Source organism: Trichechus manatus, unplaced genomic scaffold (assembly GCF_000243295.1).
Source record: "Trichechus manatus latirostris isolate Lorelei unplaced genomic scaffold, TriManLat1.0 scaffold00010, whole genome shotgun sequence".
In the NCBI taxonomy this organism is placed as follows: domain Eukaryota; kingdom Metazoa; phylum Chordata; class Mammalia; order Sirenia; family Trichechidae; genus Trichechus; species Trichechus manatus.
The window spans coordinates 16495129-16516568 of record NW_004443946.1 but is presented as its reverse complement, the minus strand read 5'-3'; the positions used below and the strand labels follow the sequence as shown (position 1 = coordinate 16516568).

Genomic DNA, 21440 nt, shown 5'->3' with positions numbered 1-21440 from the left:
TGACTGCTCTGACAGGGATCACAATAGAGGGTCCTGGACAGAGCTGGAGAAAAATGTAGAACAAAATTCTAACTCACAAAAAAAGACCAGACTTATTGGCCTGACAGAGACTGGAGAAACCCTTTTAGCTCAGTAATGAAGTCACTCTTCAGCCAAAGATTAGACAGTAAAACAAAACAAAATGAGACTAAATGGGGACACCATTCCGGGGGCAGGTATAAGAAGGCAAGAGGGGACAGGAAAGCTGGCAATAGGGAACCCAAGGTCGAGAAGGGAGAGTACTGACATGTCGTGGTGTTGTTAACCAATGTCATAAAACAATACGTGTACTAACTGTTTAATGAGAAGCTAGTTTGTTCTGTAAACCCTCATCTAAGGTACAATTTAAAAAAATAAATTAAATTAAAAACAAGAAAAATGTTGAGGGTCAAGAACCTGGACCATAGTTTACCGACCTCTATTTTACATCATAAACTATCTTGAATATTAGTCCCCTCATTAATGTAATTTTTCTTTCTGCTTCAGGAAACTTTTGTAGATATTTAGGCCAGTTGAGGTTACTGATATTAGGTCATTTTTTTTTGTCTATGTATTTTATGAGGACTGACTGTAAAGCACTTTGAATAGTTCCTAGTAGGAAGCAAGTGTTAGCCATTTACTATCACGAATTAAAGTATTTTATGTGCTAGGGTGATGGAAATGCAGCCTCATTCATGTCTCTCATAATGAAAAGTTAAGTCTTAATTTCTTTTATTTGGGAAGTTACCATTCTGTTAAAAAAGAAATCTAACTTTTTAATATATACTTCAGCTAGATCATGAATGTCTCTGAATGTAATGCCAAGGAATTGGAGGAGGAAAAAAGAGGAAAAGCAATTGGGTTTTGCAGACAGACAGACCTGGGTTCTTATCCCAGACTTAGTCCCTTTCTGACTGTGCCTTTGGGCATGTTATCCAAGATCTCTGACCATCAGTTACCTTGACTGTAAGGAACAGCACCTACCTTGTAGAGGTAATATAAAAATTAGAACAGTTAGAAATACATATAAATCCTTTGACCTGCAGTAGACACTCTATAAATAGCACTGTCACTCCTTCCATAAAGGATGAGGAGTGGGTGTGGTGGATGGACTGTGATCAAATTTGTGATTTGACAAGGGCTACAGTTATGGCAAGAGGACAGACTGGAAGCTCCAGGTCTGAAGCCTAAGACCAGTCAGGAGGTGGCTGTAGTGGCCCGGGAGGAAGGTGAGGGCCTGATCTAAGGAGGGAGCAGTAGGAATGAAAAGGACAGAAGAGAGTCCAAGAGCTTATGAGAGGTAGAATCAATAGGACAACAGTTCTGGCAGGATGTGGGGAGGGAGATCCTAACGAGGACTTGCAATGCTTAGGGGACACTGAGCTTCTGTTAAGGGTGTTGAACAATTCGGGAACAGTTAATGGTGATGGCTGAACAACACAATGAACATAATTAATGTCACTAAACTGTATACATGAAACTTGGCAAAATAGCAAATGTCCTGTTACATATATATTTGTTGTTAGCTGCTGTCAAGTCAATTCCGACTCACGGTAACCTCGTGTGGAGAGTAGAACTGCTGTGTGACATTTCAGAAGCAGATTGCCAGGTCTGTCTTCTGAGGTGCCTCTGGGTGGGTTCAAACCACAAACCTTTGTGCTACTACCTGAGTGCTTAACCATCTGCACCACCCAGGGGCTCGTACCTATATAGTTAACAAAATTAAAATAAAAAAAAGAGAGAGATGGTCTTGGGTTTCTGGCCTGGGCACGTGGGGAGGTGATGCCAGTTGCCAGGATGGGAAAAACAAGAGGTCTGAGACAGCAGAGATGTGATCAGAACATAGTATATAAGTCTTGTATCATAGAAAAATGTTGACTTTGGTGCTAAAGTGCAAGATTAAAAAAAGCTACCACTGTTTATCGGCAAGGACATAGGAGACAATCTGCAGACCAGAGTTTATGTAATAAGAACACTTGTAATCAATAAGTCCAAAATACAAGTTTGGGAGTCAATTTTAAAAACAGAGGTGGGGGGGGTGCTCTACAAATATTGCTAAGAAAAGGTTAATAGAAACAGATTTCTTTCCTATGACATTTAGTCTTTCACAACAAACATTTCACAGGAATAAGCCAAGAAATAACTGGTCCCCAAATGTACCAAGTGTACACCCACAACATATACCTTTTATTCTTACTTGGTAATTTGCAAAAAAGGAAAACCTACCCCAGCAGAGAACATACCAGGCACAGAAGGCAGGCCTTCTGTGCTTTTCTTCTTGGCTAAGGCCTCTTGGCTACCCCCAGTCTCGCTAATGGGGAAATAATGTGCAGTTAGGGGAAAAATGCTTAAGTACTACTCACTCAGAAATTCTTGATAAACAAGGGACAGAAACTTCACAAGGGCTTAAATGATGTATGTGGAGACATACATGCAAAAGAGAATGTGAGGTGATGAAATTTATATTTTCGAAGGGTGTTTCAGATGACAGCTATCAGTTCCCTGTCCCCCAAATCAACCTTCAAGCATTCATTCATGCATGTGTTGATACATTTATTGAATGCTTCCTACCAACTAGACGAGTCTGGAACTCAGGGAAGAAACCCTGGGTGGAGAACTGAATTTAGAAGTATCTCCCCATGGAGCCATGGGACTGGGTGAGGTTACTTAGGGAAAGAATAAGGTGGAGAAAAGGTTGGAGGGCTGAGCCTTGAGGTTTAGGTATCAAGGAGACGAGGAACAACAAGCAAAGGAGACTAGAGAAAAAGGGAAATCAGAATGGTGTCCCTGAAACCAAGAGTCTGGAACTCGGAAGAGATCTAGACTTCGAAGTCATTGGCCTACAGCGGGTGTTTGGGACCAGATGAAACCGCCTGGGGCAGTAGTTCTGAAAGTGTGTCCATGCATCCTTCTAGTATCTGAGAGGTCAAACTTATTTTCATAAAAATACTACAATGTTATTTGCCTTTTTCACTGTGCTTATAGTGGAGAAGCAACGGTGGGTAAAACTGCTGGTACTTTAGCACAAATCCAGGCAGTGGCACCAAATGACACCAGCAGTCAGTATATTCTTCACCGTCACTCAATAAAAACAAATGCCAGTTTCATTTGGGACTGTCCTTCATAAAGCAGTGAAAATTATTAGTTTTATTAAACTTTGACCCTTGAGCACATGCCTTTTTAATATTCTGTGTGAAGACCTGGAAAACACTTACAAAGTGCTTCTGCTTAATACAGAAGTGCAGTGGTTGTCTCTCTAAGAAAAGTTCTCGTGCTTTTGTACTAGCCACATTTTAAAATGGAACACCATCTTTACTAGAAAGACAATGATCTTCAGGCTTGAGTATTTGACAGGCGTTTTCTCAAAAATGAACAAAGCCAGTCTCCTACATCAAGGAAAACAACTCATGGTATTTGTTGCCAATCACAAATTTAAGATTTCAAATGAAAATTAATTTTTTATTCACCCTGTGAACTTGACAACTTCTCAATACCTAAAGACCCTTCTGATGAGTTTGCTGACAATATTAAAAATTCTGATTTTGTTTTATATTATAAAATAAAATGTGTTAACATTTGGAAGATGTGTATAATTCAGTGAACCATCATTTTTCCAAATAAGGAATGCAGGATGTTTCAAAACAATAACACGGAAAACTCAAATCAATTGCCTGCTCAGGGTGGACCCAAACCGTGAACCTTTGGGTTAGTAGCCAAGCGCTTAACCATTTGTGCCACCTAGGGACTCCTTTCAAAACCATACAAAATATCCAAACCATGACAGACCAATGGATTTTGATGTAACACAGTAAGAAAGTTCACCTGATACAGTTTCAGATCTTACACTGCAACTAATCTTCAAAAACTTCTACTTACTGAGTTTTGGTGTAATACCAAAGAAAAATATCCACAACTATCTGGAAAGACTATTAAAAGACTCCTTCCTTTTCCAACTACATATCAATATGAGGTCAGATTTTCTTCACATATTTCAACCAAACCAGTATATAGCAACAGATTGAATGCAGAAGCAGATGTGAATCCAGCTGTCTTCTATCAAGCCAGATAGTAACAAGTTTTGCAAAAATGTAAAACAATGCCCCTCTTTTCATTAAATTTTGTTCTGAAAAGGCTTTTTTTTCATAAAAATGTTATTTATGTTAACATTATGTCAACATAATGTTATTTATGTTAAACTCATATAATGATTTTACTGTTGGCCTTTTTAAATGAGTCAATACATTTAAAACCTTCCATTTTTAATTTCTGATATGGTAAATATTGATGGACAAAGCCATATAAACAAAAGCTCCTTGAGGTCTTAAATTTTTAAGTGTGTAGAGGCGTCCTAAGACCAAAGTTTAAGAAACACTGGCCTAGTGAAAGGGTGTCCACAGAGAATAGTAGAGGGTCAAGATACTCCAACAATTAGTTGAACTGAAAAGGAAGTGCCTGCAAAGAGAAACTAAAAAGGCATGAGATCCTAAAGAAGCCAAATAAAAAATGGAAGAAGAAGGTCTGAAGTGCAAGTGAGAGACTTAGTAAGGAGGACATTGTCTTAGTTATCTTGTGCTGCTATAACAGAAATATCACAAGTGGATGGCTTTAACAAATAAAACTTATTTTTTCACAGTCCAGGAGGCTAGAAGTCCAAATTCAGGGTGCCAGCTCTAGGCAAAGGCTTTCTCTGTCTGCTCTGGAGGAAGGTCTTTGTCTCTTCACCTAGCTTCCTGGTTCCTTGGAGATCTCCATGTGGCTTGGCATCAGTCTTACCCCATCTCTGCTTCTCTTGCTTGCTTGTTTAATCTCTTTTATATCTCAAAAGAGATTAACTTAAGACACACCCTACACTAATTCTGCCTCATTAAAATAACAGACAACCCATTCCCAAATGGGATTATAATCACAGGCATAAAAAAAACCTGTTGCTGTCAAGTCAATTCCAACTCATAGTGACCCTATATGACAGAGTAGAACTGCCCCATGGGGTTTCCCAGGAGTGGCTGGTGGATTTGAACTGCCAACCTTTTGGTTAGCAGTTCTTATGAACTGCGCCACCAGGGCTCCAACCACAGGCATAGAGATTAGGATTCACAATACCCATTTTTGGGGGATACAATTCAATTTGTAACATTCCACCCTTTGGCCCCCAAAATTTCATGTCCTTGCCACATACAAAACACATTCACCCCATCACATCATCCCAAAAGTCTTAAATCAATGCCAAGTCCAAAATCTCATCTTCTGAACCATCTAAATCAAATATGGGTGAGATTTTAGGTGTGTTCCATCCTGTGGCAAAATTCCTCTTTATCTGTGAATCTCTGCAATCTAGACTACAGGCTTTCTGTTTCTAAAGTACAATGGTGGAACAGGCATACAAGGTAAACACTTCCATTACAAATGGGAGTAACTGAAGGGAAAGAGGGGATAACAGGCACCAAGCAGGTCCAAAACCCAGCAGAACAATTTACATTAGCTCTCAAGGTTTGAACATAATCCTCTGTTCTTTCAGATCATCTAAGTGACAGCTCTTCCCTCCAGACCCTGGGTGTTGGCCACTCTCTGGATTCTGGGTGGAGACCTCAGCCTGGGGCTTTAGCTCTGCCTTCCAGGACAGCAACTCTGCTCCCTCGGCTTTCAGCAGCCCCATTCTCCTTGTCCATCTGAGTCGTGACCTCACCCCTCGGCCCTGGTAGGCCCCGTTCTTCTGCCCTTCGGGCATAGCAACCCCAACCCCTCACCTTTGGGCAGGAGGTCCCATCCCCGTGGCACACCTTAACAACAGCCCCATACTCGAGAACTGAGTTCATGAAGATCCAACTCTTTAAAACCTACGAGGCTGTGGCCCTACCCTTTAAAATCGAGAAGGCCCTGCTTCCCGTGCTCCTTCCAACAGTTCTGCTGATCTCCGAGCTGCTCCAGGGATGGTCCTTTTCTTTTCTTGGAGGACAAAAGATGTAGCTCCTTTGGCATGTTTCCTGCCTGCGGAATTCCAAGAGGCAGACGGCGTTCTTTCCTTTTGTTCTTTCTCTGTCCCCTTCAGTCTAAGCTGATGGGTTTTCCGCTGGGGTAGTTGGTTAGATCCACCGTCACAGGCTTAATCTCTTTAACAAAAGACCGTGTAGCCATGTCCTTGGTGAACATTCTAGGACACATGTCCTTAGCTTGTACAGCAGAATTTTTCAAATCTGTAAGTTTTGTTTTCATTTTGCATAGTTCATTTTTAAGTCCATCTCTTTCCTCTCGCATTTTACTGTTTAAGTGGCAAGGAGAAACCATGCGGCCCCTTTAAGATCTTGCTTAGAAATCTTATCAGCCAGATATCCAAGTTAATCACTTACAAGTTCTACCTTCCACCAAATATTTGAACATAATTCAGACAAGTTCTCTGCCGCTGCATAAAAAGCACTGTCCTTCCCTCACTGTGCAATCACAGGTTCATCATTTTCTTTTAAAGCCTCACCAGAAGCACATTTAATGTCCACATTTCTAGCAACATTCTGTTGCCTGTATTCTCTAATAAGAGATATGTATTCTCTAATTAGAGACTTTCTCTTTGGCTCTCCTCACTTTCTTCTGAATCCTCATCAGAACTGTCTGTGACATCCATAATCCTACCAACAGTCTCTTGAAGGCAATCTAGGCTTTTGCTATTAGGTGCCTTAAAACTCTTCCAGCCTCTACCCATTACCCAATTCCAAAACCACTTCCATACTTTAGGTATCTGTTAGAGCAGCACCCCATTCTTCTAGTATCAAATTCTGTCTTAGTCATCTAGTGCTGCTATAACAGAAATAACACAAATGGGTGGCTTTAACAAACAGAAATTTATTTTCTCACAGTTTAGGAGGCTGGAAGTCAGAATTCAGGGGAAAGCTTTTTCTCCTTGTCTTTGTCAGCTCTAGGGGAAGGCCCCTGTCTCTTCAGCTTGCTTCCTGGTTCCCTGGAGATCTCCACGTAGCTTGGCATCAATCTTAACCCATCTCTGCTTCTTTTGCTTGCTTGTTTAATCTCTTTTATATCTCAAAAGAGATCTGACTTAAAACACACCTACACTAATCCTGCTTCATTAACATAACAAAGACAACCCATTCCCAAATGGGATTATAACCACAGGCATAGAGGTTACGATTTACAACACGTATTTTCGGGAGACATAATTCAATCTATAACAGACACTAATGGAAATATAGCATCATAATACCTGTAAAATTGCTAGGCCTGGTGTGAAACCAGGTATTTGCTCCTTCATCTGAGTGACTTGGTTCTTCAGTCTCTCCTTTATTTGCCTAGAGAAAAAGGAAGATTGAAGTTAACCCTTAATGTTTCAAGAACAAATAAATGATGTGAATTATCTGATGTATTTATCTTTTAAATAAAAAATATTTTCACTGAATAGACATTATCTGTTATAATATGTACCATGAACTTCCAATCAATTTTCTAGGCCTCAAGTAGACATGGATCTCTTCTATTTCCTACTGATACTGGTCCTTGAAGTATGAGGGTGCTTAGTTTAAAACTTATTAGTTGGTGGCATTCAAAACCACACAGTGAATAAATGAAAAATTAGACCAATTGGAAGACTGCTAATCTCCATCATTTTCAGCATTCCCACTCTCCAGGGGCTCATGAAAAAGTTTTGTGGGGAAGAACTTGCGCTCATACCCTTTTGCTTGACCTACTCTAGTAAGATGACCATAGGGTATCCACATAAGGCAGAACAATAAATGAATGAGTCTCCACTCCAAATGCAATATGAATTTACAATTATATTCTAATTTATAAAGAATTTCCTTACAAAAGAATTTAACATAAGTTAAAAGTGTACTTCTTGTGAAACTTAAATAAATCAATTTACCAACATACAACTCCTCAACGACACCGGATACCAATTTAAAAAATTAAATTACACAGGGAACATCTAGCTCAATTGGCATAACATAGTATATGAAGAAAATGTTCTACATTCCACTTTGGTGAGCAGCGTCTGGGATCTTAAAAGCTTGTGAGCAGCTAAGATACTCCACTGATCTCACTCCATCTGAAGCAAGAGAGAAAGAAGAAAACCAAAGACACAGGAAAGATTAGTCCAAAGGACTAATGGACCACAACTACCACAGCCTCCACCAGACTGAGTCTAGCACAACTAGATGGTGCCTGGCTACCACCACCGACCACTCAGAGGGATCCCAATAGAGGGTCCCAGACAGAGCTGGAGAAAAATGTAGAACAAAATTCTAACTCACAAAAAAAAAAAAAAAAAAGACTAAACTTACTGGGCTAACAAAGACTGGAGAAAGCCCAAGTATGGTCCCTGGACACCCTTATAGCTCAGTAATGAAGTCACTCCTGAGGTTCACCCTTCAGCCAAAGATTAGACAGGCCCATAAAACAAAACAAGACTAAACAGGCACACCAGCCGAGGGGCAAGGACAAGAAGGCAGGAGGGGACAGGGAAGCTGGTAATGGGGAACCCAAGGTCAAGAACGAGAGAATGTTGACACGTCGTGGGGTTGGCAACAAATGTCAAAAAACAATTTATGTGTATTAATCGTTTAATGATCAACTTGTTTGCTCTGTGAACCTTCATCTAAAGTACAATTAAAAAAATAAAGAAAAATAAATAAATTAAAATACATCTACCCATTGCCATCGAGCCAGTTCCAACTCATGGCAACCCCACATGGGTTCCATAGGGTTTTTAATAGTAATCTTATGGAAGTAGACCACCAGACCTTTCTTCCATGGCATCCCTGGGTAGATTCAAACCGCCAGCCTTTTGGTTAGTAGTCGAGAGCACATCATTTGTGTCACCCAAGCCAAACCAAAAAACCCGTTGTCACTGAGTGGAGTCCAACTGATAGAAACCCTACAGGACAGAGTAGAACTGGCCCATAGGGTTTCCAAGGAGCAGCTGGTGGTTTTAAACGGCTGACTTTTTGGTTAGCAGCCAAACTCTTAAAGCAGCTGAAAATACATCTACAAATAAGTATTCAAAATAATCCAACAGTGCCCAGTTGTGATATATGATACAGCCATGAACTTGAATAGGATCTGTCTTTTTTGGAGAACCAGTTTCACTGTTTACCTTTCCTTACTGTACTATCTCCACTTTTACCACACTTGTCATACAAATACACACAGACATGGGCAAACATCTCTTCCCTTACTCTAATTTGGTTACTCCCAGCTCCACTTCTCCACACTTTACAAACAACTGGCATAAATAGGCACAAGTCACAAGAAACGCATTATTTGGATTAGGCTAGTAAACATTAAGAATGTCGAAAGGTATAAGAAGTCAGGCTAAGACTTCAAAATTTTATTTCTAGCTAGTGTCCCTGTTTTTTGAAACCAACAGTCTATATAATAATACAGTTCAAATGAAGAATAGACTTGGATTTCTTGTACTGGGATTTGACCTGGACAGAGGCCACAGTTCTGCCTGGAAACAAGAGAACAGGAAATACTAGAGCTGCTGGGTTTTCACTAAGCTGCCACTGAAGCTCCCCAGCAGTCCCAGCCTTCGCTGCTCCTCACTACAGGACAATCCGACTTGGTGCCTGCAAACCAGCAGAAGGCCCCAGCTGGAGAATGAAATTCCCAGACTCATCTCTTTCCTTCCTCTTCCCTTCCCCACCATCCATTTTACTAACACAAAGGCCTCAACACTTTGGAACAGAAAACACAAACAGGACAAGAAGCAGAAGGTATGTGTCTGTCTACCAAATGGGAGACCTAGGTTTGACTCCTGGCCAATCCACCTCAAGTGCAGCTACCACCTGTCAGTGGAGGCTTGCGTGTTACTATGATGCTGATTTCAGCAAACCTTCCAGACTAAAATGGACTAGGAGGAAAGGCCTGGTGATCTACTTCTGAAAATCAGCCAATGAAAACTATGGATCACAATGGTCTGATCTGTAACTGATCACGTGGATGGTGCAGGGCTAGGCAGCATTTCATTCCATTGCACACGGGGTCATCATGAGTCAGGGGCCAACTTGACAGCAGCTAACAACATCAGTGCTCTACAAGAAAAATGTCTACTGGTTCTCCTTACCCTACCCTACCCAAGTAAAACCCATAAAATAACATTCCTAACAATGTAAGGACTGGTTCAAAGTCAGCAGAAAAACAAGAACAAGAGCCAACCGTGAAAACAGATGAACATATCTGAGACTCTCAGCTACCTCATGAGGTAGATGAGGCAAGAAAGACTTTCTTATTCTTCTTCAGAGAAGTAGAAACAGGCTCAGTGCAGGCATGTGACCTTCCCGGGGCCAATTAACAGAAAGAATCCCAAATGCAAAGGCCCTGAGTAGGTAAATGAGGTCCAAGGGGTAGCAGTAACCAGATCAAGCAGAGTCTCTTTCATTCTGAATGAGACAGGGAGCCATAGGAGGGTTCTGAGCAGGGCTAACGTGATCGGACATACATTTTAAAAGGGTTATTCTGGCTGATGAATCAAGAATAGACTACAAAGGAAAAGGTGATAATCAGGGAGACCAGTGAGAAATTACTGCAATTGCAAAAGTCCCAGCCAGAGACGATGGTGGCTTGGATTATTATGTTGATGGTAGAGCTGGTGAGGGTTGGCTGGATTCTAGTATTAGGATGAAGCACAGAGAGATTGCCAGGGCTAGAGATGATGTTAAACTTTTCAGCATTGTGAAATGGAACCAGGAATGATTGGAACTCCAATATTTTAAGGCACAGAGCAGATTTTATACTGATACAGTGAATTTATTCACCAAATCTTATAAGGACTCTTGAGTAAGTGAGCATTTGAGATCTGAAGAGGGGGCCTAGAACCAAATAATAATATTTATACTCAACAGGTAGTAAAGTAATACAACAAATCCAGTACCACAAGGGGGTATAGGTGGAAAATGTTTCAATCCAGTAGGTTAAGAACAAAGCACAACATGTTCTGTATTTTCTATGCTATAAATGAGTCTAAATTTGCAATTTTTTTCCAAAAAAAATAGATTATAGCTTGAAATCATTTAGCCTAATCCCTGCCTCAAACTTTTCTTAAGAAGTAGGACTGTTTTTCAAGCTGCATTAGCAGGCATATTCTTCCAATTAAAAGCTAACGTTTAGGCTCCTTTGTACAACGTGACCAGAATAGCAATAAGAGACATTTAAAAATGCACACAAAGCATAATCAGCAAGAACTAGGGTAACAGAGGAGAAGCTTTCTGGTCTGGTAAGAAAAATGCCAAGACAGTTGCAATTAGGTCTGCACAAGACTCCCCCTGCCTTGGTTTTCTGGGTTGGCCACTAGCTGAAGAGCTTTAAGGTGAAAAGTGGAATAATGAAAGCCAACTGGCAGTTCTGCCTGAAGTTATGAGAAACTATAACAGAGAAGCACAGAGAAAAGAGGTAACACTCCCTTGTCTGTCTCTATTTAAGGTCCTACAGCCGTGGGAGGCATTTTAATTTTTATAACTAATTATTTCCAGGAAGTTTAAATGCTGTAATAGAATAACTTCCTAACCATCAAAACCTCCTAAATAATCAGAAACATTATTTCCTTCAGTTGCAGATGCATCCCATTTATATCCAAGGCAATGAGCTATACCCTGCAGGCAAAGATTCGTAGGCAAAAAAACCCCCAAAAAACTGTCTCCTAGGGTTTCCGAGGCTGTAATCTTTATGGAAGCAGACTGCCACATCTTTCTCCTGCAGAGTGGCTGGGGGGTTCAAACTCATGACCTTTTGGCTAGCAGCTGAATGCTTAACCACTGTGCCATCAGAGCTTCTGCCAAGCAAAGTGAGGCAGAAATGGGTAGCTGAATGCCCAAATAATCCCTGAATAGTAGAACTACACACACCATCTTCACATCATTCTCCATCAGCATTCTCTAAAATCTAAGGGAAGACACAGCTCAATCTTGATGTAGAAGAAATCAGTATTAGAGTGCCAATGAATGAAATAAGAAAAAGTAGCAGTAAACAATTAAAGTCTCTCTGGTCTTGATGCATAAGTACTTGTAAAATAATCACAGCCAATTAGATATGACATAAGTTTTAGGTTAAAAAAAAAAGTAAAAACATGAATAGACACAGTTTTAACCAATAACCTGATAAATTAAGGTCAAAAGGTTAAAAATATATCTCATGCAAATATAAAACGAATACACAGCAAAGATTTTATTCAACTCATTGATTAATGAGGGAACCAGTAAACCATTAAGTAGGTCCAAAGGAGAATTTGAAAAACAGATATACATAGTCAGGAATGTGGACATAAATTTGCTAATAGATGCAAAACTGGTTAATATCCTATAGTACACTAACTCTGAATGGGGCAACTTTGCCCCTCAAGGGATGGTTAACAACGTCTGGAAACATTATTGGTTATCACAATTTGGAGGGGGAGTACTACTGGCATCTGGAGGGTAGAGACCAGGGATGCTACTTAACATCCTACAATGCACAGGACAGCCCCCTAAACAAACAATTATCTGGCTCAAAATGTCAACAGTGCTCCACGTGAGAAACCCTGCTATACAGCAATAAAATGCAATGTCTAGGGTTATCTTTTCTTTCTAAGTGGCAGAAATCAAGGTGGAAATCATTTATATCTCTACCTGTCAAAATTCATTTGCACTGCTATGGACAAAAGTCATCTGCATTACTATTAATTGTTTTTATAAATTAACGTCCTCCATATAAAGTTGTAAAACAGACTCATCAATAAAAATCAAAGGTGTACAGCTCAGATAGTCCCTGGAGAGTCCTAAAGAGACAACCAGTCATCCCTTCTGCTGATACCCAAGTCTTGGACAATTATTCCTGACAAAGTCCATTACAAAGTCCAACTCCTTCTATTTAACAGGATGGCTCATTTGAAATTTTGTGACATTTTGTAACCAAGAGAAAAGCATTGCTAAAATATAACCTAACAAGGACATTTCAACAGAAGCTACCTGGCAGGAAAAGGACCTAGCAAATGGTTATTTAACTACATGGCTAAGAAATTCACATGACGGAAAGAAGCTGCCACAAGTCAAAATGCTGAAATGTAGCACAAACTTTGAGTACTTTTCAAACACGCAAAAGGGACATAGAATATGCCTTTAGTAACTGATCAGAGAAAGAGCAAGAACATTCCTCTTTAAAATATAGGGCTTTTTCTAAACAAGGACACAGTTTCTTTCATCTCCCTCCCCCCCAAAGAGTAGATTATTATAAGATTTAACAGAACACAAATGTTTTATTTTCTTCATTTTCATTTTGTTCATTCCAATTTTCATACTGCTGAAAAATACTTCAAAAATTTTTTAAACTTACACAGAGTTTCTTGAAAAAACAATTCACTGATTGTGAGGCCACCTAGTGTTCCAAAAAATACATATATTTCAAATTCTGTTATTTAAGTCACATTAAAAGATTAAATTATCATCTTGTTGAAAGAAAACTGATTATTTTCACATATCACTAATATAATATCAAAAGGCTACATCATACCAGTATATGGACTAATCAACTGATAATAGCACTTCCCTTTATTATGTTTAAGAATAAAATACTTAAAATGAGAATTATAATTTAACTCAAATATTTACTCCAGCTGATATGTACCTCAAGTGTATATTTGAAAACTTATCTTATCCTCCAATGAAAATCTATAATGTAAAGTTCTTCCATTCAACTATCTCAAACTCTTATTAAAGACCAAAGGAGGGAAAGATAGATCACCTAATATTTGTGATATGAAAATAACTCAAAATGGTACAAAATATTAACGAAACCTCTAATTCCCGGTGAAAGAAAAGGCCGTGATTGGTCTACACACACAATGATACAATAACTGCTTATTTTAAGCTTCCAGATGAGCATTTCTCAACCTTGGCACTACTGACATTTTAGGTCGGGTAATTAACTCCTGGTGGCATAGTGGTTAAGAGCCCAGCTGCTAACCAAAATCCACCAGCCGCTCCCTGGAAACCTTACGGGGCAGTTCTCTCTGTCCTATACGGTCGCTATGAGTCAGAACCCACTCTAAGGCACCTAACAACAACAACAACTAATTATTTGCTGTGGGGGGCTGTCCTATGTGTTGCAGAATCCTTGGTAGCATGCCTGGCCTCTCTAGAGGAGGCCAGCAGCACACAGCACACTCCCCTCCCCACCCCCATATGACAACCAAAAATATCTCCAGTACAGACACTGCCAAATGTGTCCTGGTGTGGGCAGGGCAAACTGCCCCAGTTTGAGCACTTACTGCTCTAGAGGGACAAACGGAGCTAGGGAATTAAGCTGAACTGGCTGAGAAAGGCTTCATAAAAGGTATGAAGGAGGGGAGGGCTACTAAGTATCATGGGAGGGCTATCACGTAATATCAGCTTCTACTCAGATTCAACAAATTGGTGTCATGAGGATAGAAAGCACAGTACATTGCTAAGCTTTCCTTTTTTTTTAAGACAGGCATCAGATTTTTATGTGTAATTACACATATAATTGTGTTGGGCAGTAATCTGGTTTTTAAAAATAATTCTGTAAGCCAAACAAAACACGACTAAATTTGGCCTCCAGGCCACCATTTCGTAACCTTCAGCCAGGAGCAAGAGTTATGAGATACAATGGGGTGGCCCCAAGTATGAGGGTCTGTAGGGAGCTGTGCCCGACAATATGCCAACAAAGAAGGGTTGCTGCCAGTGTGTCTGCCAGTGAAGGTCTAACATCCAGAACAAGTCTTAATATTTATTTGAGTATTATCCAACCACAGACCTGGCCATCAGAGCTGTTCCGGCTCTACTGAACAGCTCCAAGACCCTTGCAAGTTCCTGGATTATCATCCATGGGGACATGCTACCTGGATGTGGAAGGTATGTGGAAGACTTAGGTCTCCACTGGGAGGAAAAGCAGGTCAAGGGCTCTTATCTGAAAAAGTCCCACAAAGACCTGGCTTTTCTGCTTTTAGAGAAGAGTGGGTGGTGCAAACAGTTAAATGCTCTGACTACTAACCCAGAGGCACCTGGAAGACAGGCCTGGCGATCTGCTTCTGAAAGGTCACAGCCTTGAAAACCCTATGGAGCAGTTCTACTCTGCACACACGAGGTCACCATGAGTCGGAATTGACTCGATGGCAACTAACAACAACAAGGGAAAACATTAGGTAGAAAGGACTTAGGCCTAAAAGGCTGCTTACTAAATTAGCATTTCGGCATCAAACCCAAAGATCATTTATCATGTTAGGTGCAGCAAGGCAGTAAAAATAAGCGCCTGACAGGCTCTGGCAAATCCTTTTTCAGAAAATGCTCTCTTAGCTCTTGACACTCATTAAGCATCAACAACCCAACGCTGCACCTCTCCCGCCCAGGCTTCAGGGGAAGAACTTTTCATCAAGGAAACAAAAAGCTTAGACAACAAAACAAGACGGCCTGACTTGTCTTCAAAAAAAAAAAAAACCAAACCAGTTGCCATGGAGTTGATTCCAACTCATGGCGATCCCATGTGCTGCAGAGTAAAACTATGCTCCGTAGGGTTTCCTTAGCTGTAATCTTTATGGAAACAGACTGCCTTTCTCCTGAGGCGCCTCTGGGTGGTTCTGAACCGCCAACCTTTCAGTTAGTAGCCAACTTGCATAGTAACTGCACTATCCAGGGACTCCCTGACTTGTCTCCAAGTAGTAAAAAATCAGACTATAACTTTGAACATGACTTTCTGAAGAGCTTCACTTTGGGTACTTCCCAAACAGACTGACTGGCTGATTCATCTCCTGTGTAAAGGCCTCAGGGAGAGCCAAAGCCAGGATGACCCTTGGTGGGGGATAAAAGTTTGCAATTCCTTTTAGTGAGCGAGTAAGTGACAAGCCCTGGGAAGGAAGGAAAAACACTGTTGAGACTCTGCCACTAGCCTTACAATCGTTGGACAAGTCATTCCACTTCTGGCTAAAGTTCTATGAACTGCAAATGGAGGCAAGGGTGAACTGGGTGGCCGAGGAATCCTGACTTGTCCCCCTTAGCCACCTAATCCTTCAAGGTCAAGGATTTACAGGATGTGCCAGGTGCTGCTTTTTGGGAAATTATCAAGGGGAGCACACTGCACAGCTCAGGGTCAACAGGGCCTTCTGCTCTGTGGGTGAGATGTCAGGGGACTTGGTCTGAGAGCCTTATACAAGACTCTTTTAATCCTCCCAGCAACCTTGGCAGGCAGACACTGTTATCACCATCCCCACTGCACAGGACAGTGAGGCTGACAAATCTGCCCAAGGCCTCACAAGCAATATGTGCCCCTTGTCCCTGGGTGGTGCAAATAGTTTGCACTTGACTACTAACTGAAAGGTTGGCAGTTCAAACCCACTCGGTGGTGCTGTGAAAGAAAGGCCCAGAGATCTGCTTCCATAAAGATTACATTCAAGGAAACTCTATCAAGCAGTTCTACTCTGAAACATGTGAGGTCACCATAAGTGCGCTGGCTCTGAGTCAGAATCAACGCAACGGCAACAGGTTTGGTTTCTGGTTTTGAACCTCTACCGTACACAGCCTCTACCAGGAGTCAGCCTGAGGATAGGGGAGCCCTTTCCCTCAGCTCCAGGGACCCTCTCCTTGGCCAGTCCCTTCTTCCAGAGGATCCCTCACCCAAAAGGGGATACAGTAGAAGACTGACCACATACCCCTGTTCCGAGCCGCCAAACTGCCTGATTCCAATCTGCCTGATAGGTGAGAACAAACACTAACTTGTGGACCATGTCCCCAGTCAGGATTTTCACTAGTGCCATGATGACCCTAGTCAGCTGCCCACTCAAGACTCTGTCACACTCCAACTGCAACACACCCAACAACCTGGCTGGTGGCCTATTTCAGACCTAGAGGGAGGTCCCACTTCTCAGAAACCCACCAGCCTTCTGCACAGGCTCCAAAGTCTAGCTAACTTGAGTTAGTTATGAAGTTCAAGGTTCCATGTAACTTTATTTTGAAAGACCTGCTGCTGTATGGAGCTCATTACCAGCAAATCTTCTTAAGTACAAAAGGGCCCACAGGTATTTCATCTACAAGAACCCAGCCCTTTACTGTGGTGGTTGTTAGCTGCCAATGAATTCACCCCTGATTCATGGCAACTCCATGCACAATAGGATCAGATCATTATGAGCCATAGGGTTTTTCACTGGCTGATTTTCAGAAGTAGACTGCCAGGCCTTTCTTTCTAGTCCATCTTAGTCTGGAAGCTTCACTGAAACCTGTTCAGCATTACAGCAACATGCAAGCCTTCACTGACAGATGGGTGGTGGCTGTGCTTGAGGTGCATTGGCTGGGAATCGAACCCGGGTGGTGAGCAAATTCTTTTTACAGAAACCCTTCTTCTAGTGTTGCAGCTAAAGGTACAGCCATTGTTCCAGCTTTACCTTGGATCACTAAGATAAATACTAATTTTAACGCTCAAGATTATCAGCCAACTTCCAAAGATACAGCCTGGATAAACACAAACATCATTTGTTTATTCAACAAGCACTTTCTAAGCACCTATTTATTACGACTTACTGTTTGCCAGGGATGGTTCTAAATGCTTTACAAGTAATACCACATTTAATTCTAACAACTTTATGAGTTAGGTGCTATTATTACTGCAATATACAGATGAGGAAACTAACGCACAAAGAAGTAAACTAAATTACCCAATGATTCAGAGAGGGGGCAGCACTCTTTCTAAGATCTGGGGAACTTACAAATTCAACTTACTCAAACTCAACCAACAAAAACTCAAGGCACCTACTCTCAGCGCCCTGCTCAGTGGCAAACCATCTGTCACTTTACAATCAGTCCTTCTAGAAAGACTTAATCAAGAAAAATACCACCTATGCAGAGAACAGACTTGATTATAGCAAAGGGAAGGGAGGGTCAAACAAAATCATGCAATATTTAGTAGGCCCCACTTTGAAAAGCATGTACATATTAAGTATTGTGGTTTCTAGCCTAAAAACATTAGATTCCATCAAATCAAGTGGTTCTTCCAACACTATGTAGTTTAAAGCTCCCTTCTCCTTTGTACAATCTCTTCAAGGACACTCACTATCCCCGTGCCCAGGGTGGGGTTTCACCACCAATATCAGTTTAACTCACTCACGCTCTTCTACGCAGGTTCCGCTTAGTCATCTAATAACTGGTGAGGTCAAAGGAAGAAGCACTGGTGGTGCAGTGGTTAAAAGGCTCAGCTGCTCAACGAAAGGTCCGCAATTCGAACCCACTAGTCGCTCTGGAGGAGAAAGATGTGGCAGGGCAGTCTGCTTTCGCAAAGATTTACAGCCTTGGAAACCCTAGGGGACAGTTCTACTCTGTCCTATAGGGTCCCTATGAGTCGCAATAGACTTTACGGCAGCGGGTTTGGTTTGGAGGTCAAAGATGCCTGGTAGGCTGTGCATTCAATGGGGAACCCTTGCCACCATAATACCGGCAGGCTTTGTCAATCTTTGCCCATCGGTCAGTTTTACAATGAGTACTACTTTAATTCTTCTATTTAGAATTTTCTGGCCTCAACTGTTTTCTCATCTGCAAGACGGTATATGAGCATGAACTGGATTTTAGAGAAATTCTGACTGGGACTCATGACCTAGCCCAATCTTCCTCTCCCCAAAAGATTTTTATACTTCAAGTACTTCATTTCGGTAACATGATTAATCAAGGGAAAGAAACTTCCCAGGGCACTTCAAGGCTTGCAAATTTGTCCCTAGAGAGGCCAAACAGATGGTAGCAACCAAGCAAGCTGACCTGCAAACTAGGAGAATGAAGGACCCTTTCCCCAGGCTTCAAGATCCCTGGCTGCAAGTGTAAGCTTGTGTACCTTTCCACTCAAAAGTATCCTCAGCCTAGTAAAAGAGAAAAGGTGGGGACGCTCTGTCCGGAAACCTCACCTGCAGCCCAATCTGCTCAGTCTGTAAGAACCACCTTCTGGAGTACTAATAATGCCCTTTCTTGATCTGGGGGCTAGTTTCATGAGTGGGTTCAGTTGTGAAAAATTCATTGAGCTGTATACTTATGATAGGTGCACTTTTCTGTATGTACTCATATTTACATAAAAAGAAATAAAAGCAAAGACCTCCCTAAGTGATTTTAATGTGCAACTAGTGTTGAGAGCCAATGAAATAGATCAAAGTAGCTATTATCGACAAAAAGTAATAAAGACGGAGGAGAAAAAAGCAGTAAATCAATCATTCATGTAATCATCAACCAATTACTGATCATTTATATAGCTAATATTTACTGAACACTTATTGGTGCCAGACACAATTCTAAGTGTTTTTCAGTTAAGAACTCATTTAATCCTCCAAACAACTCTATGACCTACCTTCCAGGAGGCAACGATTCTGCCCTAGAGTAGGTACCACCAATGACTCTAATTCATTCAAAAACCCCTACTTATACAACTAGGGGCTCCTAGGACTATTACTGTTGCCAGCCACAGCATTTATCAAACAACTGGTGAGGTCAAAGATCTCAAGAGCGATCTCCAGGAAGGTCACAGAATATGTCCTTTCCACTTGCGTCCTAGTCCTACCCTCATCGTTCCTCACCAGTCACCTCCCAGACAAAAAACCAATGGGTGTTGCTTTCTGGGCTAAGTTTGGCAACCAGATCCTCTAGTTATGGTCTCAGATCTCCCTCAGGGGTGAAACACAGAGGTCAACTGAATGCAGAATTTCGTCCAGACTCAGAAACCAAACTACAAAGTGATTCTAGGACCAGGAAAGGAGATGAGAGCATTCAGAGATGACAACAGAGGAGAGCATGCGATTGAAGAGAAAGGAAAAGTTTATAGGGTTCCACGTAATGATATGACTCTGATGTAGTGGGAAAAAGTAAGGACTGGACCAAGATCTAGGTTCTTGTTGACCATTTGTCACTAATAAGCCTTGCAACCTTTCAAGTCTCCTCACCTCCAAATTGTAGTGGAAGGGAGAAGAGGGTGGACTGGATTTCTGAGTTCTGACTGTGGCGCTCCAGGCAGCCCTAACTCTTCTGGGCAGAAAGACGCCGGCAGCTGCACTTTTGGGAGCATGGTCGGGTAGGGTAAGCAGACTTGTTGCCCCAGAAGCACAGGAGCCAAGGGGCACAGCCATCAGGAAGCCCACATGCAAACGCAAATTGTATCCGGGACCCCTTTCTTCCGCCGCAGGGGACCGATCTCCAGGCAAGATGGTCTCATGTCAACATCCTCCCTCCCCGCCCAGCTCGCCAGACTCTTTCCTCCACAAACGTCCCCTCCCACAAAAAAAGGGTCCGTGGGGACTTGCACGCTCCGCTCAGAACCCTCGCCTGAAGCCCAACACGCACGACCAACGACAGGTGCTTACGCGGAGACCACCTTCCCGTTCAGGATTCCTGCCGGCGCCATGGCCTTTATTAGTCTGCTGCCCACGATGGACACTGCCAAAACCGAGGTTCCACTTCCTGTGCGGCCAAACGGATAGCCTAGCCCACGTGCTTAGCGACCGCCCGGGTGCTCACGCTACTGCGCCTGCGCCCCCGACGTACGTGACTGAGCGTGCGCAGTCTGAAGGGCCGGAGTGTCCCTAACTAGCATAATTAACTATTGTAGGGGACCTGTGATACAGTGGGCGGAAGAAGGAGAAGAGAATGTGAAAGAAATGGGTTATGATAGGCTGGCGGAAATGACTGGCTGGTAGAAAGAGCCGTTCCAGATCGCGCCTTTGCAAGGAGCAAGGAACCCCGCGAGAGAGGGAAGCCAAGGAAACTCCTGGTGCCGCCGTGGATTTCAGCCAATCGGGGAGCGGAAAAGGGGGGTGGGGCCGGAGGGCGTGGTCTCGCGGGAGAACACTTTCGCGGGCGCGGGTTTCCCGGGCCCTCCTGGGCCCTAGGGGTTGTATTGCGGAATGTTTAGGGCTGTGGCGACAGACATTAGGGCGGACTGCCGCGTGGGAAACTTGTTGGGAGCGCTATACTGACTGCAGATGTTAAACCTGAGGAGTATGGGGCGAATTATGCTTTCGTCGCCGTCAGGCTGTGTCAGGACACCCCCCCCCCCGCCTCGATTCTGTTTCGGAGGGTTTGGGATGGCGCCCATAACTTTTTAAAGTCTCATCAGGCGAATATGATAATCAGCCAGAGTTGAAGCCCACTGTCTTAGGCCTTGCTGAGCTGGGAGGAATGTCAGAGTAGGAGCGCCGCGTGGGTACCTCTTCGTCTGGGGTAACCCTGGGGGATTGCTAGTGCTCAGACAGGGTCGTCAGCTTTGCAAGTCTAGATTTTGTCAGCTCCCTCACAACGGATCTAAGGTTGGAGAACGGATCCTGGCCTTACATAAACTAGATGCCAATTCACCGAGTTTTGGAGGCGCTGATGCTTTGTTGTCCAAAACAGGGCCGGTACTGTCTCCTCGTGGGTGGCCACTCTGGAGAAGAAACTGAATTGGGCGTTTGTTGAGGAGCATGATGTTTGTGAGGACTGGTG

The 21440-nt window shown here is 42.4% G+C and overlaps 1 protein-coding gene across 3 annotated transcripts in view; it reads right to left on the bottom strand.

Annotated features, from left to right (window-relative positions):
- Window positions 1-20483, bottom strand: part of MTHFD1 (methylenetetrahydrofolate dehydrogenase, cyclohydrolase and formyltetrahydrofolate synthetase 1) — a 65432-nt gene extending 44949 nt beyond the window's left edge. Inside the window, exons 1-2 of one of the 3 annotated variants that reach the window (XM_004370944.2) lie at window positions 20324-20483; window positions 7226-7310 (exon numbers count right to left, since the gene is read on the bottom strand). In XM_004370944.2, coding sequence (XP_004371001.1) covers window positions 7226-7310; window positions 20324-20364 — 126 coding nt within the window. In that variant the 5' untranslated portion in view covers window positions 20365-20483. Of the gene's footprint in view, window positions 1-7225; window positions 7311-19906; window positions 20060-20323 lie in introns of those variants that run through there. The other 2 variants (XM_023726271.1, XM_023726270.1) reach the window with 2 other exon arrangements.
- Window positions 20484-21440: the final 957 nt, after the last annotated feature.